The 21,680-nt window shown below is 36.5% G+C and overlaps 1 protein-coding gene across 3 annotated transcripts in view; it reads right to left on the bottom strand.

The window, feature by feature from the left end:
• The window catches only part of pcdh11 (protocadherin 11), a 177,062-nt gene that overhangs the window by 136,266 nt on the left and 19,116 nt on the right, over positions 1-21,680 (bottom strand). The window contains exon 4 of one of the 3 annotated variants that reach the window (XM_084133293.1): positions 16,248-17,951. The exons of the other annotated variants lie outside the window; for them this stretch is intronic. Coding sequence (XP_083989419.1) covers positions 17,868-17,951 — 84 coding nt within the window. The 3' untranslated portion in view covers positions 16,248-17,867. Of the gene's footprint in view, positions 1-16,247; positions 17,952-21,680 lie in introns of those variants that run through there. 3 annotated transcript variants of the gene reach the window in all.

Here is a 21,680-nt window from a genome sequence, read left to right as displayed (position 1 = left end):
CGGCTTTGTGTTTCATCAAGGCAATGCAGCAAAATCGCGACTTTGTTGTGCACATTAGGATTGTCAACCATACTTTGAGAGAACTCATCAACTCAACTCAACTCAACACTTAATTATGTGTTAATTATGCAAGCTGTAAAGAGACCAACATATCCAGTAATTATCTTTCGGAGTTGCCAAACAAGTGATCACAGACTTTGATGCCAGTCATTATTCTCCTTTTAAGATGGTCACCACACATCGATTTCACAGAGTTTGGTGGAGATCAATTGGCTTCATTCAAGTCATTGAAGGGGGGTGGGATGTATCTAGAATCAGCCGGGTCAGTGATTAAAACATGATTGTATTAATCTTGTCCTGCATCCAACAAAAGTGCATGTCGCCTCTGTTTTGTCTAATGGTTAAGCCCCACTTTGTTCAGAGCAACTGCCTTTTCCTTTAGACTGGCTTTTTGTGTAAGAGGGTGACTTTAATCAGCATTCTTTTGGTTTGGTTTGATCAGATTAGAGAAAAGACAAAAAACCAAACAGACAACAGACATCTAACCAATCTAACAAATGAGCTAATATACTTTTTAAACTGTACTTCGAAATCAATATTACTCATCTAATCTCTCCTATGACATTGCTTTTTAAAATGGAGAATTCAATAGGGAAATATTGAAGGATTAGTTCACCTAAAATTGAACTCAAAAACTCTTGGGAGCTTTAAAAGAAAAAGTTTTGAAGTGAATTGGGGTTTAAAAGCACATTGAAATTATCATAAAAGCGGTCCATGCGACGGTCCAGTTCTCCTAAAGCTTAGTATGAGATGTTTTTTTTTAAAAGGTAACATGGTAACACTTTATTTTAAGGTGACATAGTTATGTGACGTTACTACATGTACTTACTATAGTAATAACAGTAAATTATGCATAATTACAAGTAAGTAACCCTAAACCAAACCTTAACTGTAACTCTATAAAGTACATGTAGTTAATTAATATTTTTCAGTACTTATTTGAGTAAGTACAATGTAATTATGTCACCTTAACCTTTAAACGCATACCTCAGGTCTTTAGTGATCCGGGATGTTCATTTTTTAAAAGTTAGACATCAACCTTCTTAGTATTCCTCAATCAATTTAATATAAATAATATGACAAGATAATAATGCCTGTTTTCCCATTATTTTTTTGTAAAAATTGAGTAGGGTTGCTAACGACCCGAGGTTTGTAACAGTGTAAGTATATATTTTTTTACAACATACAGTTTAATGAAAGTAAGTGAAAACTGGGACTGTCATTGGAGCTTGACAGCCCTGGTTCTCACTCACTTTCATTATACTGTATATTGTTAAAAATAAAATGCCCTCTCGTGTTCTACAGGAGAAAGAAAGTCATCCGGGTTTGGAACAACATGAGGGTGAATAAACTATTCCCTTAAGTAGGACATCACTGCCAGGCCAGAATGCTTGTTCACCCCTGGTTTTATGCATCTGAGGTTTCAGTTGCAATACTTTCAGCTGCTTATAAATTCTCTGGCTTCAGCGGCCTCATGCTTTTATTTGCCGGAGCATTGATCTCCGACTGGATGGCAGATCACAAAGCGTTATCGTTCCACCATTCTTCACACTGTGGCTCAAATACATTAAAGTACACTGCCACCGCCAGATTAGGGTTAAAGTAAAAGCTCAAGTCAAAGTTTTATGTGCATATCTCTTCTATATAGGAGCTTAACATTAAAAGGAATATCACATCTATCTCTAGCAGTAAACAATGATAGAAAGACAGCGGTCTGCAGCAGGCAGCTTAACCTTGGCAACACTAAAACTTTAAAAGTATGTTGCTGTATTGAGGATTGTAGTTTTCATTTATTGATAAATATTTTTTTTTTAGTCTGAACTTTTTCGTAAGCACAAAAGTATACTTTGGCATTGACATTAGATTCCTGAAAAACACATGACCAGATACCACATGGAAACTAGTTTTCGAGTTCAAAGCATCTTGATTCAAACTGAATGCTTAATTCTGTTTTTCTCTCCTGCGAGCTAGAGCTAGTTTAATGTCAGTAACAGCTGCGCACAACGGCTGTTAACATTACAAGTGCTCTTGTCGCAGGTTGATTAAGGAAATAGTTTTGATTCTGAAAACCTAATTGCATTTTCATTATGTTATGTCAAACACGTGCATTAATATAAGACTAAAACGCTAAATTGTTGATTATAAAAGCTGCTTTGTCCAGCTTTGAAGTTGCAGGAAGCTCGGCTCATTTCTCAGCCAGAGATGTTTCATTATTCATGCATTTTAATTCATTTCAGGAGGCCTAGCCAACTAACCAGTTTATATGAAGTGACAGAAAGACTGAGTCAGATTAAATTATCCTCTTCATGTGATTTGCGGCCTTCAGAACCCCTCCCCCTCCAGGTTCCCCTCCCACCGCACTTCCTTTCCATCAACAGCTTGTGTGTCTAAACCGAGCCTAGTCGCACGTCTTTGTTTTAACTCTCCAAGCCTCAAGCGCATGCAAATGAATTTGGCACTTGACGTTTGAAGCGTAAGATGAAGAAAAATTCCCCAAGTGCAAAATCAAACAGATAAGAGGCAGGATCCCTCACTTTGCAGGAAATGTGTGTTTTGACTTGCTCTGTCTTTCATGTCTTCTCTTTAGACTTAAGCAGTCAAGGACAACTGATTTTGAAGACACTTAATTTTCAATATCCAATTGCATTGACGGATGCACTCTATTAATATCATCCATCCGGTGTAACTGGTAAGAAGTGACACTTCATTTTCACGATAGGAATTTTAGAGTAGAACCAAAGAAACCAACCAGCTCATTCATTCATTCATTCATTCATTCAAAAATTCATCAATAATAATGAATGAATAAATTGAATGAACGAATTAATAAAAGAACGAACAAACGCACATAAATAGCCTAAATATTTTTACTAATAGATTTTCTTTCTTTTTTTTTTTACAAGACTTAGGGCCCATTACTAAACAGGACAAATTAGCGTGAGAGAGTAATTCCATAAAAAGCGCAGATGGCAGTGGAAAGTTCTGCGCGTGATCTACTGACGACACGCAAATTAAAGCACACAGACACAGCCGGACCATTTCCATACTGACCAACGCATTCTACCAAGAGCAGCCCAAATTAGTATTTGATTTAAGACATGGTTTGTTTTGGGTGGTGAATAATGGAGCAAATATCAGTAAATTGACTAGCGCAAACCTTAGTAAATTACCTTGCATGATTCATTTAAAAACTCTCCTACCATAAATTTTGTATCTGAAAGGGATACGCCTACAAATGCATATGCAATAAGGTCAGCCGCAAAAATAACCCTGTCCACGCCTTTGCAGCGCTAATTTTTCACTAAGTGTCTTTAGTAAATCCTGACAGTAGTTTTTTAACGCTAAAAGAGGGGTTGAGCTGCCGCAAGCTGTTAGTAAATCCATTAAAAACGTGTGCACTTAATAAATGTCAATTGACCGTTCGCAAAGACCCGCCCCCTTTAGTTACTGTTGCTATGTCCGACAAGCCACGCCACTCTCACGCCACACCATGTTCTCACGCAGTGAAAAAAACATTGCGGAGCGAAGAGGACACTGACAACGGGCTGACAGACAGGAAAGACCAGGTTACTTTTGATATGAAACAAAGTCTCACCTTTCAAATTTGGTCATTTTTTAAAGAAATTTAAACAATAAATACCGTTTTGTGGCTCTTTAATGTGTTGTGACAGATCCCTGTAGAGCCTCAGTTAAAGCTGCTCGTGAACCGATCATCTCTTCCTTCTAGTTAATTTATAGCATCAAATAAACATGAATGAACATAAGAAGGAATGTTGTTTTAACCACGGAAAGACGTCAGTACACACCGTTTTTCAAGTTCAAATCCTCCAACTTTAATCTACTAACTCTCCTGACTGTTTTATCGGACGAAAATTGCGGAATCGGCGGATGGCGGATTATGATTGGTCAGATCGCCTGTCAATTAAACTCCCTGCGAAAGGTTAATTGAATCATACACAACAATATAGTTTAAAAATAATGACTTAAAGCCATTAATGATATAAGCTAAAAACAATATATTTTATGTTCATTGCAATATATTGAAATAATTATGATTTTTAAATGTTTTTGAAAGAAGTCTCTTACACTGTAAAAAAAATATATATATGATCAATAAGTTATGACAACATACTGTATGTTTTTACATTGCGCTAACTACGTTAAATAAGTTAAGCAATTTTCAACTTTTTTAATAAGTTCAACAAATTTTAAGCCAATTTAATGTAATTTAAGTTGAAATGACTTAAATTCATTTTTAAAAAAAGGCAGCAACTTTTTTTTACAGAACTTCACTCTGAGCTCTTTAGATTGAAACCTTACATTGTGATTGCAGAATAATAATCAACACAATCCTTATTGAATAATCACTGCTGCCTGCTCAGTCTTGCATTATACATAGTTTGATCAATGCTTTATATAAAACCTGACAAACAAAGTAATATCCTTCTATTATCTGCCAGCTGAAAATCAATCATTAGATGCTACTGTAGTTCCAAACACCCAGCTGGAACTGAAGCCCTCACTCTCTAGCTTAGATGTTATTTTGGTTTTCTATTGACACATTGCTCATGCAGAAGAAGACACATATTGTTCTGTTATAAAATGATGTGGTCTTGAAGTCCCTTAAAAAAAAAAAAAAAAAAAAAAAACTTAAAGTCCCCCGTAGTCAATAATTTTACCCCTTAAAACTCATCTTTGATCACCAAAATTACATATTTAAACGTTTTTTTTTTTTCCTTGAAAAAAAAGAGCCTTAAACTAGCTTGAATGTAACTCTACTTACACCCTTGCCTCATTTAGTATACATGGTACTATGAATATGCAAATTAGCCCCGCCTCCACTCACTCACACCAGATCAGAGATCCACTCGTTGATGTGATTGGTTACAAGGTAGTTTGTGATGTCAGAAACACCAGCGATTTCAAACCGTGATTTTGAGACGGTTCAGTGCAGTTTTAAGGAGAACATACTCAGCAATGGTGTTGACTTTGCTTGACTTTGAATTTGCTCAAGGTTTGTCTTAAAGCATATTAAATATAAACAAGCTTGATTTTCACCACAGGAGAACTTTAAGAAAATGGTGCATTATGCTTAATTATTTATCAAGTGAAAGGGATTCTGATCTTAAGTGAATAAAATCTTACACCATGGGAAAATATTTTTGAGTAGGTTAGACTGTGTATTTTCATAATGAAGAAGCCTTAAAAATCGAACCACTTTTCTAGGTATTACTGTTCATCCATACGTGTTCCATCAGAGTAACCACCAACGTCAATAAATTGTCCTACGTTGCCAGCAGCGGCAGTGAAAAAGTGCAGGAATCATCTGTTATACTACACCAGGCCACCACGGAATATTGGTCAGCGGCGACAGGACACTTTAAAATAAAAAAAGGCTGACTTTGACGCCCGATAGGGCACAGCAAGGAGATGAATTGAGAGTAAACTCTGTGTTGAAACTCATAAATCTCACATTACAGGCCATATTCAGCTGGGAACATTCAGCATGAGCTGCAGCCCAGTGTCTTTTTTTTCATGAGTAGCCATCTTACTAATTACTCGACATGCCGGTTTTAGCGCTGTGGTCATGACTGAATGCTTGTCCTTGGTAAGTTAGTGAGCTGCATATGCTTTAAAACTTCCCCTGTGAGTGTTATCAAGTTGTTATCAGAAAATAGATAGGCCAAAAAAGAAAAGAAACTGCTACAAGACGGTTCGAGTACCTCGGCATCGCCTCGCCCCCGCCGTTCTGCCAAGGTCTGATGTTTGGATTGTGACGAGGACTACAAAAGAGTCCCTGATGAATTCAAGCTGTGGTCGATGTGAGCAAGGGGTCAAGAAAATGTGGTATGTCTGGGTGACCTTAATCACACACAGGTTCAGGCGGACTCCGGTTTCACTTGTGGGCCTTATTTCAGGTCACTGCCTCAAAGTCAAAGGAGGGCACAGTCATTATCTCCAGCAGGAGAACCCAATCATCCACACAATGAAATGAGCTCCGTTCTCACAATGCACTCAAGTGTTGTCCATCTCCCTGGGCTGAACACATGTATTCGCAGTACGTGCTAATCTATGAAGTGAATTAGCCGTAAGAAATTTGTCCTGGTCTGCTCGCTGTTGCCTCGGCACACAAAGCAGATTTACAACCCATCAAACAGCATTGGTACTGAACCGACATCAAAACCAGTGCCTGGAAAATAGACTATATTAGTCATATTGTGCATTAGGGTTGGCTATTATAGCTAGCCGCTCTGTCTGTTGTGCCCGTTATTGACATTGCACATGCAATAAATGTATTACATTATATAGATTACATGTTCTTTCAACGGTTATTTCTACTAGGCCTTCATGTAGCTCAAAAAGGTAAATGTTACAATAGAGCACCAGCAAAACAGCCAATGGCATCTCATTAGTATTTATAAGTAAAGCGTGGCTCACGTTTATTTATGTTTGGATATAAACATAATGACAGAATCCAAAGTATAAAGTTTATACAAAACTAATATAAAACGTTTTCAAATCCTACATTGGGATACATACAATATTGAATACATTGTTGATTTTACTGTTTTTTTTTTTTTTTACAAATAATCATAATGATAATATATTATTATTATTATGTGTTTATAATAAAGCTTTGATAATAATTAACTTCAGTCATACAAGTAATGCAAATAACTTTACTTTTATTAGGCCCATTTAGATTTGTGAATACAAAAAAATAAATAAATGTTAATAAAAGTTTCTCCATCATGTCTTCCTGCAAACAAACAAACAAATTAATAAATAATAAATCATTGTAAAATGATTCAAAAAGATTTGTCCTTTATATCAAAGGGTTATTTTAGATATTTTATCAAAATGTTGATATTGCACATTTAATAAGTGGGTAACACTTTAATTTAATGCATTAACTAATATTAAATAATAACGAGCAATACATTTTTACAGTATTTATTAATATTTGTTAATGTTAGTTGATAAAATACAACTGTTCATTGTTAGTTCATGTTAGCCCATTAAAGAAAATATAAACAGATACAACTTTTGATTTTAATAATGTATTAGTAAATGTTCAAATTAATATTAACTAAGATGAATAAATAAATTAGTTCATGTTATCTACTGTAGTCAACTATAATGCTAACAAATGGAACCTTTTTTGCACAGTATTACCAATCAGGGTTATTGTCTTTCCAAACACCCAAAATGTACATGTACATTTTATGGTCAGCTGTGGGATCAACCACAACCATCGCTCCTGTAAATACTGCAGCTGAGCTTCTGTAAACTCTTTGTAGACTTGATTTAGAGTTATCAGACTCTAAATCAAGTTAGACAGAGCTGCCAGTCCACAGGCACTCTCGCCTATGTTTAATTAGCACAGACTGACTCCCTCATCAGAGTGACATGTGCTAAAGCAAGACTATGAGCTATGGCTCCCATATCCCTCATTGATTTCAATATCATTCAGTATGATAGCTTTGTTGTGTCTTAACACCTGAGGTCCTTGCCACGCAAACAAATAGAAAACAAGCACAGCAAACACTCTACATTTAAAGCTTGACAGCGCTTTAGTCAGACTTCAAACTACGTGTGACTGCAGCAAAATGACGATCTGCTCTGGTGAAGGCTGAGGTGAATATATTTCATCTTGTGAGATCTAACCAGCCAAAAAAACATCACAAATATACGGTGTTGGCGGAAATCACATGCAATAATCCGTTTAACTGATCTATCAAAGGAAGACTTCACATGCTCAGCTAATGAATCAGTTATGACTCCCAGTCTGATTGTTTCAGAGCGTTCTAAACAGTTTTAACACGTTTCACTTGATTGCATGAGCTCAGCTGTTCATTTTAAGGGACAGTGGCTCAATGTTTCGGGGGAGGAATAACATTATCTGTCCAATGTGCTTGGCTTCTGCTTATTGAGATTTATCATGCCCACCATCCATGGCAATCAAAATGCATCGCCCCATGCAGACAGATTGCAGAACAGCCAAAGCCTGTTTGCATTTATAAAAAATCAAAAATAAAAAAAAGGAGAGAGAGAGATAAAGTGACAAAGCAATATGAAAGTACATAGCTCACAAAAGAGTATGCTGTCTGTTATCTGCCGATAAAACAACTTTAAACAAAAATACAACATTTGAAACAGCAATGACCATATGAGAAGTTTATGCCTTTATGTGTTGTCAAAACATCAGTGAGCTTTGAAAAAAGCAGACGCTTTGGTCTGGTCTTATGATTTTCATTTTTTTTGTGTGTTTCTGTGTTTTTTTATTATTTTTTTATTTTAAGTTTTGAAATACGATCCAAGCCGTTCTCAAACACTTTGAAAGGTGTGCTTTAGGTGTATGTACAGCGCGAAAGAAGAGTGCCTGGTTTGAAAAGGCATTCATTTTGTTTTAGTATTGAAAAGGTGTTTTAAAAAATGTGTTTCATAAAGGAGCGTAAGACTGCACCCAAGGAAAGTAATTTATCTTTCAGTGCCTCTTTGTCCTATTTATTTAGAAAATATACACAATTTTTCAAGCACCCATCATGTGTGACAAAAGCCACTACTGTTAGATGGAGGGAAGCAAAGAGTATGGCAAGGTATTAAACAATACAGTAGCTTTCAAAGTGCTTACTAGGCAAGCGGCAGGCATCCGAAGGCATGCAGGGTCTACAGGGCAGCTCTCTGGGGCCGACAATCTGTATGAACAGTATATGCTTCCAGCTCCTGCTCACATTCCCCTGAACAGCAGGTCTGCCTCTCTTACATTTGACTGCCTGCAGCCAGATTTAATCTAATGAACGCATAATGGCACACACACACTATCCTATAATAAAATCTTCTCGGGTCTGTTTTGCAATGTAATACCGAGCTGACATTTTGTTGACATTCCAGATCTGGATTTTGTACTTAAGTCGAAAGCAAGACAAAGTTTGGATGTCATAAATATATAATGATCCATACTATGAATAGCGATCTTAAAAATAGCAAGGTTTCAGCCCTCATATTGATATTTGCTAATAGCCTCTGCCAGCAAGTTAAGTTTGGAAGAATGTCAATTCAAGCTTGCATAATTCTAATTTCTTTGTCTCCTGGAAACTTAACAGTCTGTCTGCTCTCGTTTACCGTCCTCTGAATGCATCTGGCCGCCTGCTGCACAGACCGTGGAGAGGATGCATATTAAATCGAGAGCACCGGCCATTCAATTTGGCCTCTGATCACACGTTTTTGTCCAATTAAAAAGGAAAGCTAATTGAATTAAATTCCATTTTGCATTTTTTGACCACGTTATACAATGTTGATCCATTCTGTTAACACTTTTTCCCCCTCCGGTCTAGCACCAGTTCACCTTTAAAAGAGCATTATATGGTCTCCTGGCTACGTGACATCCATACGCCATCCACTCCTGTCGTTCCGAGCTCTAATGAGTCTGCTGCCGACTAATTAGATAAATATGTCTCGGTTGCGCTTGTTGTCCATCCCTGATAATGAGGTGGTTAAAAAGTAGGGATACAAAAACGAAAGGTTCATTCTAGTGGCGTTGAGAGAATTTGCTTCTCTATAGCATTAATAAATAGCAAAGGAGATTTAATATAAAACAAAGGTTATACACTACCATTCAAAAGTTTGGGGGCGGTACTTTTAAAAAAAAAAAAATGAAAGAAATTAACCTTTTCATTTTATGTATCAAACTGTTCAAACTGTGACTGGAGAAATTTATAAAATTCTATTTCAAATTAATGCATTTAATTTGAACTTCCTATACTTATATGTGCAGCTGTTTGCAATGTTGATAATAACACGGAATGTTTCTTGAACAGCAAATCAGCATATTCAAAAGATTTCTGAAGGATCATGTGACAGTTAAGACTGGAATAAATTCTGTAAAACAAAGTTGCTGCCTTAAATTTTTAAGTACAATCAACTTGCATGTTTAAGTCATTTCAACTTAAATTACATTAAACTGACTTAAAAAAATTAGTTGAATCTTGTATAACATAAAAAAAGTTGACAATTGCTTAACTTATTTTGATGAGTTAAAGCAATGTAAAAACATATGTTGTCATAACTTACTGATTATCTAATTTTTTACAGTGTAAGCTCAGAGCGGGATTCGAACAGGCATTTCTGTCATGAGGCAGGCGCGCAAACATGGATGCTAAAGGCTGCAGCCGTAGCATCTATCACTAGTGCATCTCTTGAAGCCAGGGGAGTGAGGTTTACCTGCACAGTTCTCACTAGCTGGCCTCCTTTACACTCACCCCCCTAAACTTCACTCCTTATCCGGGTCACGGCACCATTGTAACCCCTCTGGTCCTAGAGGGGTTTTTTTTATTATTATTTTATTATTAAATAAATGGAGCCTTGGTGAGCAAAAAAGACTTCTTTCAAAAACATAGAAAAATATTACGAGCCCAAACATTTAAACGGTAGTGTATTTCAGTATTCCTTTTATTTCTTTTCAAATATCAGAAATGCCATTCATAAGAAGCTATTCAGACCAGGCTTAGGAGCGACAGATGTATGTTCAGCGCGACAAACGCAAGCCTCGTTGAGAGACAGCTCTGTTGAGGGGCTATTATATAGTCAACAAAGTAACAACGGCTTGGAGCAAATCACTTGTCTATTGTGTGGTCAAACATTGTTCGGAGCAGGGTTCAAAAGCCTGCCCTAATTGGGTCTCACTCTAGAGACGTCTACTCCATGTCAGCTATGTAGCATAAAATCGCCGGCAGAGCAGAGAAGAGAGTGTCTGAGGCTCAGTGATTAGCACCCTGCCCAGTTAATTTTAGCAAGGTTTGGATCAGGACTAATCAGGAATTAAGAGTCGGCATCCACCCTAAACCGCCTTCTTTACGCCATCACACTTTCAGGATGGAAAAAAGGCAATTGTCTGCTGTCTCCGATTATCCCCAGGAAAGCCTATAATCTGGCTGACAGTACTTAAGGAGTCAAGCAGCAAATAAACAACATTGATTATCATCCACTGTTCTTTTTTCTCCCTTATTTTTTTGTCCTGTAGATAGATGAGGAAGTTTGGTGGCACCAACCCCCCTTCTTACCATCTGCTTCAGCAAATGTTAAGGCTGGGTAAATACCTCTTAGTCCTCTGTCCAAACCAGATTATCAGCTATTCTAAGATGTGGCTGGGCTCTTATCGTCTTCCAATCTCTTTTGCGAGCGTAAATCAAGAAATCTGTGCTGGATTACCTGGATTACAGTGGCTCTGAACAGTGTCTTTAAGTCAACGCCTCCCAACCTGACTAGCCGATCTTCTGCTTAAAAGATCTCATGCAAACGTCCGTTCCACACGGCACTGTTTCCTAGAAATAAGCCCTGAAGATGGAGGAAGAAGATGCTTTCTTTGGAAAATGAACACACGTTTTGTGTTAGTCACAATTGTGTATATTTCTTAGAGGGAACAGTTCACCCATAAATTAAACTTCTGTCATCATTTACTCACCCTCATGACGTTCCAAGCCTGTTTGACTTTCTTCTCACGGTAAAACACAAAACAAGGCAATTTGAAAAAAATGTCCACGCTGCTCTTTTCTGTTCAAAGTAGCATATATATTTTAAAAGAATTCTTGAAAGAAAGTCATAAGGATTTTGAGAGACATGAGATTTAGTAAATAATGGCAGCATTTTTATTAGAATTGGGTGAATTATTTATTGATTTTATTTAAGTCTGTAAAATAAATAAATAAATAAAAGACCATTTACATTTCTCTGGATGTATCTGTTTGAGTAAAATAAAAATGTTTGATTTATTCTGCAAACTACTGACAGCATTTCTTCGATATTCCACATAAAAATGTTGTCATTTAGATCATTTATTTGCAGAAAATTGACATTTGGTTAAAATAACGGAAAAAGTTGCCATGTTTTCAGACCTTGAATAATGCAAAGAAAACAACAGAGCTTTATAATATATATGCAAATATATTTCACAGCAGCACTAATAGAACTTTTATCATTTGCCTTACAATGAAAGTGAGTAAACCATGTTTTATATAAGATAACCCTCACAAAAAAAAAAAAAAAAGACAAAAAAAAGAAAGAAACAGATTTGGAACAACATTGTAAATTATGACAATATTGATTTTTGGGTGAACTATTCCCCTTTAACAAACATTAAAATCATTAAAACCTCCATGCCACTAATAAATAAATACATAAATAAATACATAGTGAATTGTGAATTATGTTGCAGAGCAGTGCAAAAAAATGTGGCATACAAAATATACCTTGCTAGGATATATGCAGACAAAATGAAAAACAAGCTCTGGAAATTGAATTCTGATCCCTTGTTTTATAAGAATGTATTTCTTAGACAGTGTCTTCCTGAAGATTAGTGTATAACAACATTCTTCAATTGAATTTCGAGAGCATTTAATCAGACAGCAGTGTATTTATTTTGAAGCTTTTTTTACATTTTCCCTCTGGAATAATAAGCCTATACAACCTGGCAATCCTAGACAAACAAGCACGACAATCAAGTTTAAAAGCAATTCCTAATCTCCCCTGAAAACCAACAAAAAGCTATATGGCTGTAGAGCTGCTTTAACGTCAGACGTGCTCCATTTAAGACAATCTCTTCTGCATTAGGATGCTTTTGAATGTGAGAAACAGACTCTCTAATTGACTAAACACATTGCTCAATTCTGTACTGAAAGAAATGTCTGCATACAGACTCATAATTCATTTCCTTCATCAATAACATTAATATCAGCTATCTCAGAGCAATTGTATGTAAATTTGTGCAGCCTAAAAATAGTTATCCCTGTGTGGCTTGTGAATATTTATACCATTGTACTTTTAACCAATGGGCACATTTTAACAAGCGACAACCGGTGTATTTAAGAACTGCTTCGATTTTTGAGCACACAAATGTATGATTGAATTATTCAGTTTGGCAGAGATTTGGCAGCAGGAGTGCGCTGCACTGCCTTGAGTACAAATAACAGAGACCATCTTCCTGTTTCCTACACCGCTGCACAGAAAATGCATAAATAGCACTACATAGAGATAATCAGCAAACCCTCTGGGGCTTGGACACAATATTCTCAGTCTGCAGTAATTCCCTCGTGTACCTGATCATTTATAACGACGGACGACTCTCCGGTACCCTCAAATCCCGGCCCCATTCTGCCCCTCTGTGTGTGATGTAATACTGAGGACACAGGATATGATCGATATGAATTATAAATACGATCTCAAGACATATGTTTTGTTGCACTTTCTCAGCAATCTGATCCTAGTCTATCCTCCTCAAGATACATTTTGTCATTCTAAAGTCCAGCCGATTTATTAATTCATGAGCTCTTCTATGGTGCAGTACTCTCATAGTCAGCACCTGCTGGAGAGGTACTTTCATAGGCATTCAGAGTCAAGTAATGCAGTTCCTCACTGGTTTCACTTTCATTGTGCTGTGGCAGCGTGGCTTGTTTAGAATCATTAAGTTTCTTTATTTTTAGAAATTATTTATGCATTTATTCTTTCCCACCAACGCGCGCAGGAAAGGAAAAGAGAAAATGAAGCTATTTCAGAGGATTTGTAACTTGTGCGAAGTCAGATGTGAAAGTCGAGTGCAATCAAAGGCAACATTAAACATAAGTTCACCCTAAAATTTAAACTGCGTCATCATTTACTCACCCTCATGCCGTTCCAAATCTGTATGACTTTTTCTTCTGCAGAACATAAAAGAAGATATTTTGAAGAACTGTTTTGGTTCATATAATGAAAGTCAATGGGGTCCAAAACAACAGCCCACTACCTTCAACTGACAAAAAAAGAAAAAAAAAAAGAAAAATGCTGACAAGGCTGCATTTGTTTGATCCAAAAAAAAAAAAAAAAAAAAAAAAACAGTAAAAACAGCAATATTCTGAACAATCATTACAATTTAAAATAACTGTTTTCTATTTTTAATATTTTCAAATGTAATTTATTTCTGTGATGCAAAACTGGACTTTTCAGAAATCATTATAAAATGTAGATTTTCTACTCAAGAAACATTTCTTATTATCAATGCTGAAAATAGTTTTGCTGCTTAATATTGCTTGCAGAAACTGTGATACATTTTTTTCAGAATTCTTTGAAGAATAGAATGTTCAAAAGAACAGCATTCATATGAAAAACAAATGTATTGTAATTGTCTCTACTACTTTTGATCAATTTAATGCATCCTCGCTGAATAAAAGTATTAATTTGTAAGAATAATGTCTCACTTTGTGTGTAAATGACTTTCATTTTTGGGTGAACTGTACAGCACCTTTAACCTGTTCAAGGTTGTTTTAGGCTAATGTACTCAATCCCTGAGGCATTTCCATTATTAAGGCTGAAAATTTACAGTTAATCAGTCTCCTTATTGACAGTTGCTTTATTAGATTATGAGCAAACATGCAGGTACTTGCTTTGTGCACACCACATGGAGCCACATAATCCACGGCATGTAGCAGCTAGAGCATTTCTATTTGATTCAATGAAAATTCTTCTTCCTCTAAATGCTGTCAAACAAATAATACATTTAAGCTCAACGCCACAAATCAAGCCAACACACAAAACTCTCCTCAGCTGTCACAGTCAATTTGACGAATAACAATGGCTAAATTACATATCTTTAAGAAACATAATTTGCCAGCAGATGGAGACCAATCTGTTGGAAGATTTTTGCCCATTCTTTAAATCCAAAGACAGTAAGACTCTCTGGAATACTCCACTTTGATTGGTCGATTGCGGCATTCTGCGTTCAGATTTGTATAATGACCACTTGACAGTATACTGTAATTGACCGTTGTAAAAAGCAACTGATTTCCTACATGACTGTGCTAGTCTTTTGTATCATTCTGTGATCTCTTTCTTCTCGAACAACTGATGAAATGATATTTACATTTATGCATTTGGCAGATGGTTTTATCCGAAGTAACTTACACTGCACTAAAGCTTTATATATAATCAATGCATGCATTCCCTGGGAATTGAACCCATGACCTTGGCATTGCTAGCGATGCCATGCGCTACAGTTTGAGCTACAAATCATATCAATTCAAATCACTATTTCATGTATATTCCTTTATTTATTTGGCAGAAGCTGTGATGTAGAAGCAGCAGCCTGTTGATTCTACATTATCTCTTAAATATTTGACACTTTTTTTTTTTTTATGTATATATTTATCTGGAACACATGTTCAAGCTGGAGTGAGCAAAAGGGTTTCACGAAATAGCAAATGTGCTTTGATGATGGTCTTCTCACTCAGTTCTTATGGAAGTGCGCATGCAAACATAGAGTGTACACATAGTTTAGCATATTGAGAGTTTGCATTGTGATATTAATAGCGGGCTGACATTTGCACACTACCTCAGAAAAAAAAAAGGAGACAAGCTCAACGTAGTGCATGTGCACCATTTTCTCTAATCACCAAGGACATATTTCCCTTAAGGGAAATGTGTAGCTCTCCAGTCTTGCAATTTAAAGTAACTTTGATAAGCAATTAAATTGTTTTCCACTGCGCCTCTCATTTCTCCCTTCTTTCATGTGAACTTCTGGAGCAGATGCTTTGAAACCACATACATGGGAACAATGGCTGGCTCTTGGGCCTGCTCACAAACGGATGTTGAGGAAATATGTGATCAGTGAGCCTTACAAATTTTTAATTGTTAAGTCTTATAAAAAGGTACATTTCAATAAATTTCTGCATAAATTCCAGTGCAGTTGCATAATTGAGCTAAATAAATGTGGTTGCGTAATTTATGTACTTCCACAGACTAAGGAGTGCTTGTGAGTTTAAAGAGCCAATGAGGCTCAGCTTTTATGCTTTATATAGGCTTTATTTAATGCACCACAACATTCTTACTTTATGCTTTACAGTAAAACAAACAAACAAACAAAAAAAAATATTGTGAAAAGGAAACTAAGTAATATATTAAATGGAAATATATACAGTGGGGTCCAAAAATCGGAGACCAGATTAAAAATCCTTTTTTTAAATCATCGAATGAAGAAGTAGATACTAATATCAAAGAATACATTTTGTGACATGTTCCCCTTACTTTATTGTTTATAATAAAAATGAGCATTACATTAAAAACTACAATACAGAAACATTATCATAGTGGTCTCAGACTGGACCCCACTGCATATAAATGTAATATTGTTTAGTTAATAAATGACGCATGGAAATGTGCAGTACAATGCAAAAGACTTTAATAAACTTCCAAAGCTCAAACATACATAAAACAGTTATATACAGTTGACTTCACATGTTGGCAAATCAAAGAAGAATACAAAGATAATGTAAGGTGCGTCATATATAATGAAAGTGATGAGACCCTTACATTAAAAAAAAGTCCATTTCTTTTTTTTCCCTCCCATCCTTTTCTTTGTCTATCGCAAATATCCAGGCATGTCTAATTGTTTCTTGCACAGTGCTACAGTTTTATGTGTGAGTCATTCTGTGTTTCCTACTCCAGAGCGTTACACTTGACACCATTAAGACATCTGATACCTCCGCAGGAATAAGAGGTCAAACATTTGGGCCCAAAGACACTTCTACAAATCAGCCCATTTGCTAAAAAGGAGTAAATTACTGCTTGAACAAAAGTGCTATCCATCAAAGCAATTTATTAGTGATGTAATAGTCATTCAAGACGGAAATACCAGACTGCTAAGTTTCACAAAAGAGCTGTAGGATGCTTTTTATCACGACTTTAAAGTGCTCATGTAGTGTGAGTTCCCGTTTGATTGTAAATTTATTGCTGTTGACATAAAATCTGAATAGTCCACGTTGTATTTTCGTGCTCTGTATTGTTTTTTCTACTTTTAATATACTTTTTTTGTGTGTTTTTTTCCATCTCGGTTGTATGAATACATAACATGTCAGTTTCAGAATATACAAACACCCAGGTGATGTAACTAAAACCTACCATCTCGTATGACAGATTGCCGGAGGCTTTCTATTCAAAATCAGTTAAATACATCTTACAGGTTATATTGGCTCTGGTAAAAGCGAACTACACAGACAACATATAAAGGTCAGACCCGGTGTCCCTTTCTACTGCGTACAAGGGGATTCTTTGATTAGAAAGCAGGAACACTGTCCCAATATGATTGTAGCTTAGTAAAGCATTAGGGCTATATTAGACTCTTCCACGTCCCAAATTCGGAGGCAATCAGTGTCACAGCTAAAGTGTGTTGGTACCTCCTATAGAGGGCCATGCATTTCAATGTTAGCCACACGTTAACAAGCCTTGGCAATCAGTGACGAGGAGTTTGCCTTATCAAGGCCGTGATAACGGATCTATCGGATACGGCGCCTGTGCGAGCACAGAATGAACAAATAAAACAGTAATAGCAGGTGAGCAAAGGATATATAGAATGAAAAAAGAAACAACCAGCAGGCACGTCAAAGTTTCATCGAACTTTGTCTAATTCGTCAATCAAGAAAATCAGTGAACAAAATCAATAAATAGACACACAGACGACAAGGACTGTGATGCTTCTATACATAAATACATATCTATATAAACATCCTATACAGAGGTCTTTGCCATAGTCATATTCCATTTGGATAAGCAGAGTGGAGGTGTCTTTTGTGCCCTATTCGGTGCAACCGGTGAATGAGGACAAAAGGGTTTAAACAAAGCATTTCAAACCTCCTAAAAATCACAAGCAGAGTTTCGGACGGTTAAATTAGTCTGATGTTGCTCTCTAGGACTCGTTTGAGGCTGGAGATTCTGTACAGTTCACGTTTTCACCTCTTCAGTGATTGCCTTCCTCTCCCTCCCTCCCTCTCTTTAGGAAATGGCAGCTAGAGATTGATTTTTATCCTGTGGGAGCGAGCTGTACCTGTGCCACAGAGTGTGCCATAGAGTGGTGGTTTCAGTGCCGTCTCCTGTAATATAGAGAGACAGACAGATATAGGGAGATTGTAGTTACAAAATCATCTGGCTTGCTAAGCTGCAGTATGTACTGTGTAAGATGATAATGAAGTCCTCTCTCTCTCTCTCTGGACATATACATTCACATGCATACATGAAGAGAGAGAAAGAGAAAGCATTCTTCAAGGAACAGACTAAAAGAGTTTTGTGCTATTTTTATCTTGTCGGATTTACCTTGAAGAATGCTGGGTGTTATCAACGGGTAAAAGTGACTAGTCAGTGCATGCAGGTAAACCAAATTGCTTTTTGCTCCAAATGTGCCGTTACATCCACCACACTACAGCAACACTCATTCATTGATGACAACAGGAAGCTCATGTGACTAAAACATTTCTTTTTAAGATAGTTGGATAGTGGTTTGGTATAAAACTTTAAAGAAAGTGTTTTTTATATTTATATATTTTTTTTCTACTCAACTGATAGGATTATATTACTTCATTATTACTTTTCTGAGTCAACCTCTGAAATTCATCACTGAAATATATATATATATCTGCAAGCGACAGTGGATGAATCTAATAAGCATGTGCAAGAGAAAAGTACCATTTCAAAGCTCTCTATAGTTTACTCTTCAACAATGCCAACAAATAAAAATAAAAGATAAGCGACTTTTTCAAGCTGACAGTAGTGACATTAAAGTGCAGCTTAACTGGTAGAACACAATGTCAAGCTCATTGTTCATTTCCCAGGAAACACATGCTGATAAAATGTATATAATGGATTTAGGTAAAAATCTACCTCACACTGCTGTTCCTACTTCAAAAATGCAGAAACACATGTATAGATTTCTATGGGAGCCCATTTAATTATTGTATGACCACAACTGAAAAGCAGAAATTTGATCAAAACGTTTTTTTTTATTGTTTTTTTTTTTATGCAATAACCAAATCATCCATAAAGCCTCAGGGCAATACTGTTAATGGCAAACTTGTATTTCACTTACGATTCTCTATGGCTGAAACAAATGGTTAAAAAAAGAGAGAGAACAGTATTAAAAGAGCATGTAGAATACATTACTAAAGTCCAAGATGCAAAAGAATTGCGGATGGGCAATTGCTGATTGTCTAAAGGCAAACTAGGAAGTCGCCTAGGGCAGCAGCACAGTCAGGCTGGTAAGAAAGAAAGAGTTTTATTTTTTTTATTTAATTCATTCATTTATTTTTGGGACATTAATTTATAATTATTGGACTTATATTCGAAAAGTTATCACCCCATTAGTTCTAAATCTAAATATACTTTCCATCATTCTACTTAGTAGTGCCACTCCCGCCCCGCCCCGCCCCACCCCGCCCCACCCCCACCCCACTCTTTAGAGCGGCACTGGTCTACATGCAAAACACCCTGATGTACAACCAAAAATGTCATCAAAACGAATAAAACTATCAGGACATGAATACAAAAGATGACGACTTTTACTGCTGGAGATGACTAACGATTTTGAAGCCCGACACTCACTTCTGAAAGGTAGGGTTATGTAGCTCATGTGTTTGTGAGAGAAAGTGGGGGAGAAGTGATGTAGTTCACCTTATTGTGTGCATAATATTTGTTTACGCCATATATTAATATTTATAATATTTATAATTCCGGATTTATAATATTTATAATTATTTAGGGTGAATGAGCATAGCTTGCACACCGTGGCTTCGCAGCTACCAGAACTACCACCGATTTGCTGCTTTCCATGTGTCTCTAATTGAAAATGAACTAGAGACCTGTGCTTCCGCGTCCCATGTAAAACTATCTTTATGTCGAAGTGGTACTGCGGCCCACCTGGAATTATACAGAATCTTCCGGGAGATATTCTTATTAATAATATAATATGGAATTTGTATTTGCAGATTTTAAAATTTAAAATATTATAATCAGAAAACATGCTTGTATTTCCTTTTATTTTAGTGCAATTGTATCAATAAACAAATCCATCTCAAAGATCGTGTTTAATTGTGAGTGTGAAGTGGGGGGCGGCCCGACATTTTTTTGCCTAGAGCGGCAGTTGAGCTTGTGCCGGCCCTGCTGATGGGCTAAGCACTGAATAAATTGCCTGGAGTTTGACACAACTGGAAGTAATCAATAGAGAGAGAGAGAGAGAGAGAGAGAGAGAGAGAGAGAGAGAGAGAGAGAGAGAGAGAGAGAGAGAGAGAGAATTAATCACTTCATGAATTTCTAAAAAATGTGTTTGTTAGAAATCTAGGCACATCTGCCCTATACCCGGTGAGATTCAAAAATGAAGTAGAATTTGAATTATTGAAACGAGGGTGGGTAAGATTACAAACTGTGGACTCAAGGATGCCTCTCCCATATTTTATGATGTTTTTGAAAAGCTGAATGGAATGTACCATGAAGCCTGATGCAAAGAAAATGTGGTTGACTGAGGGCATATTCATACCAAGCCGAATGTAGACGGCTTTGCAAGTAACATGAGGTTAGAATGGTGAAGCTACTGACCTCAAATACACCCCATCTCTGAATATAGAGGCCTTATAGTGTTTGATTTAACTAGTGTTCTTGCATATTCATGGCCTTACAGGGATCAGTCAAGTATGATGGAATTTACTTGATCTGCCACAACAAAAAGTGTGTATTCAGACAGATGCCCCACCACCACCGGATGGACTGACCTCTAAAATCACTGTCTGAGAACAAGGAGTGCAAAAGATAAAAGAAAGGCAGAAATGAGTGAAAGGGGTGGGAAAGAGGTTTGTGGTGCTGAGCAGAATGCAGAATGGACCTCTGATGGTATTATGAGCCATATGGCCCATAACTATGTTGTATTTTGACAAGCTGTTCTTTGATGCTGACATCATTCCCAGCCCCCTAAGCATCCCATTGACCTTCATCAACGAGTGTTTCCTGGGAGAAATGCATCCTTTAATGGTCGCTACAAATGTTCTTGCTCCTATTCATCATGGCACATTCAGACATGATGTTTCTCAGACATCGAGATGGGGCCACTAAAGTTAAGTAATGCTGACATTTGTGTCACTGCTTTATAGCTAACATGAGACACCAGAGCTAATGCACCAAATATGGGGCCAACCGGTATGGGACATGATCCGATATTTCAATATCTGGTGTCTGACTGTCAGTAATGTCTCTCAACTGCTTTCCAAGTGTTGTTTACAACGACTAAGTAAGAAGAAACATTAAAAACAATAGCTATTTTATGAAAGCAAAAATAAGGTTTGCCCAAAGTGGAATGCTTAGATACTACATAAAGAGCACTTCAGAATTGAAGATGATTCAGGATCATATCATTTTTTTTTTTTTTTTTTTAATGGGCTATTTCAATAGTCCATACCTGTCAAAGCATACAGGATAACCTTAAGATGTATAGGAATAACATATATCTCTAAGGCATGCACTGTTATTTAACCCAATGTCTTTAAATATTGAATAGTTTTAAATTTAGTAGAATAATAAATAATAGAAATAATATAATAATAATAGAAATCATAGAAAGATCTACCCTGCGGTAGGTTTTGAACTGCTCAAAGAAAGGGTTAATGTCTGTTCGAAAGGGAGGATTTTCGAGAATGCAATCTTTTACTACAGTATATCCCTGTCAATAAAATAATAATAATAATAATTAAAATAATAAAATCTCTCTTGTTTACAATCTCGCATTGTAAACAGTAACGGCGGTGCTTTGAATACACCCAGCATCCTAATTTTCCTTATCTACT

Source organism: Abramis brama (genome assembly GCF_963993115.1).
Source record: "Abramis brama genome assembly, chromosome: 13".
Lineage (NCBI taxonomy): Eukaryota > Metazoa > Chordata > Actinopteri > Cypriniformes > Leuciscidae > Abramis > Abramis brama.
The sequence above is the reverse complement of the archived record's forward strand: the minus strand, read 5'-3'. Positions and strand labels throughout refer to the sequence as shown.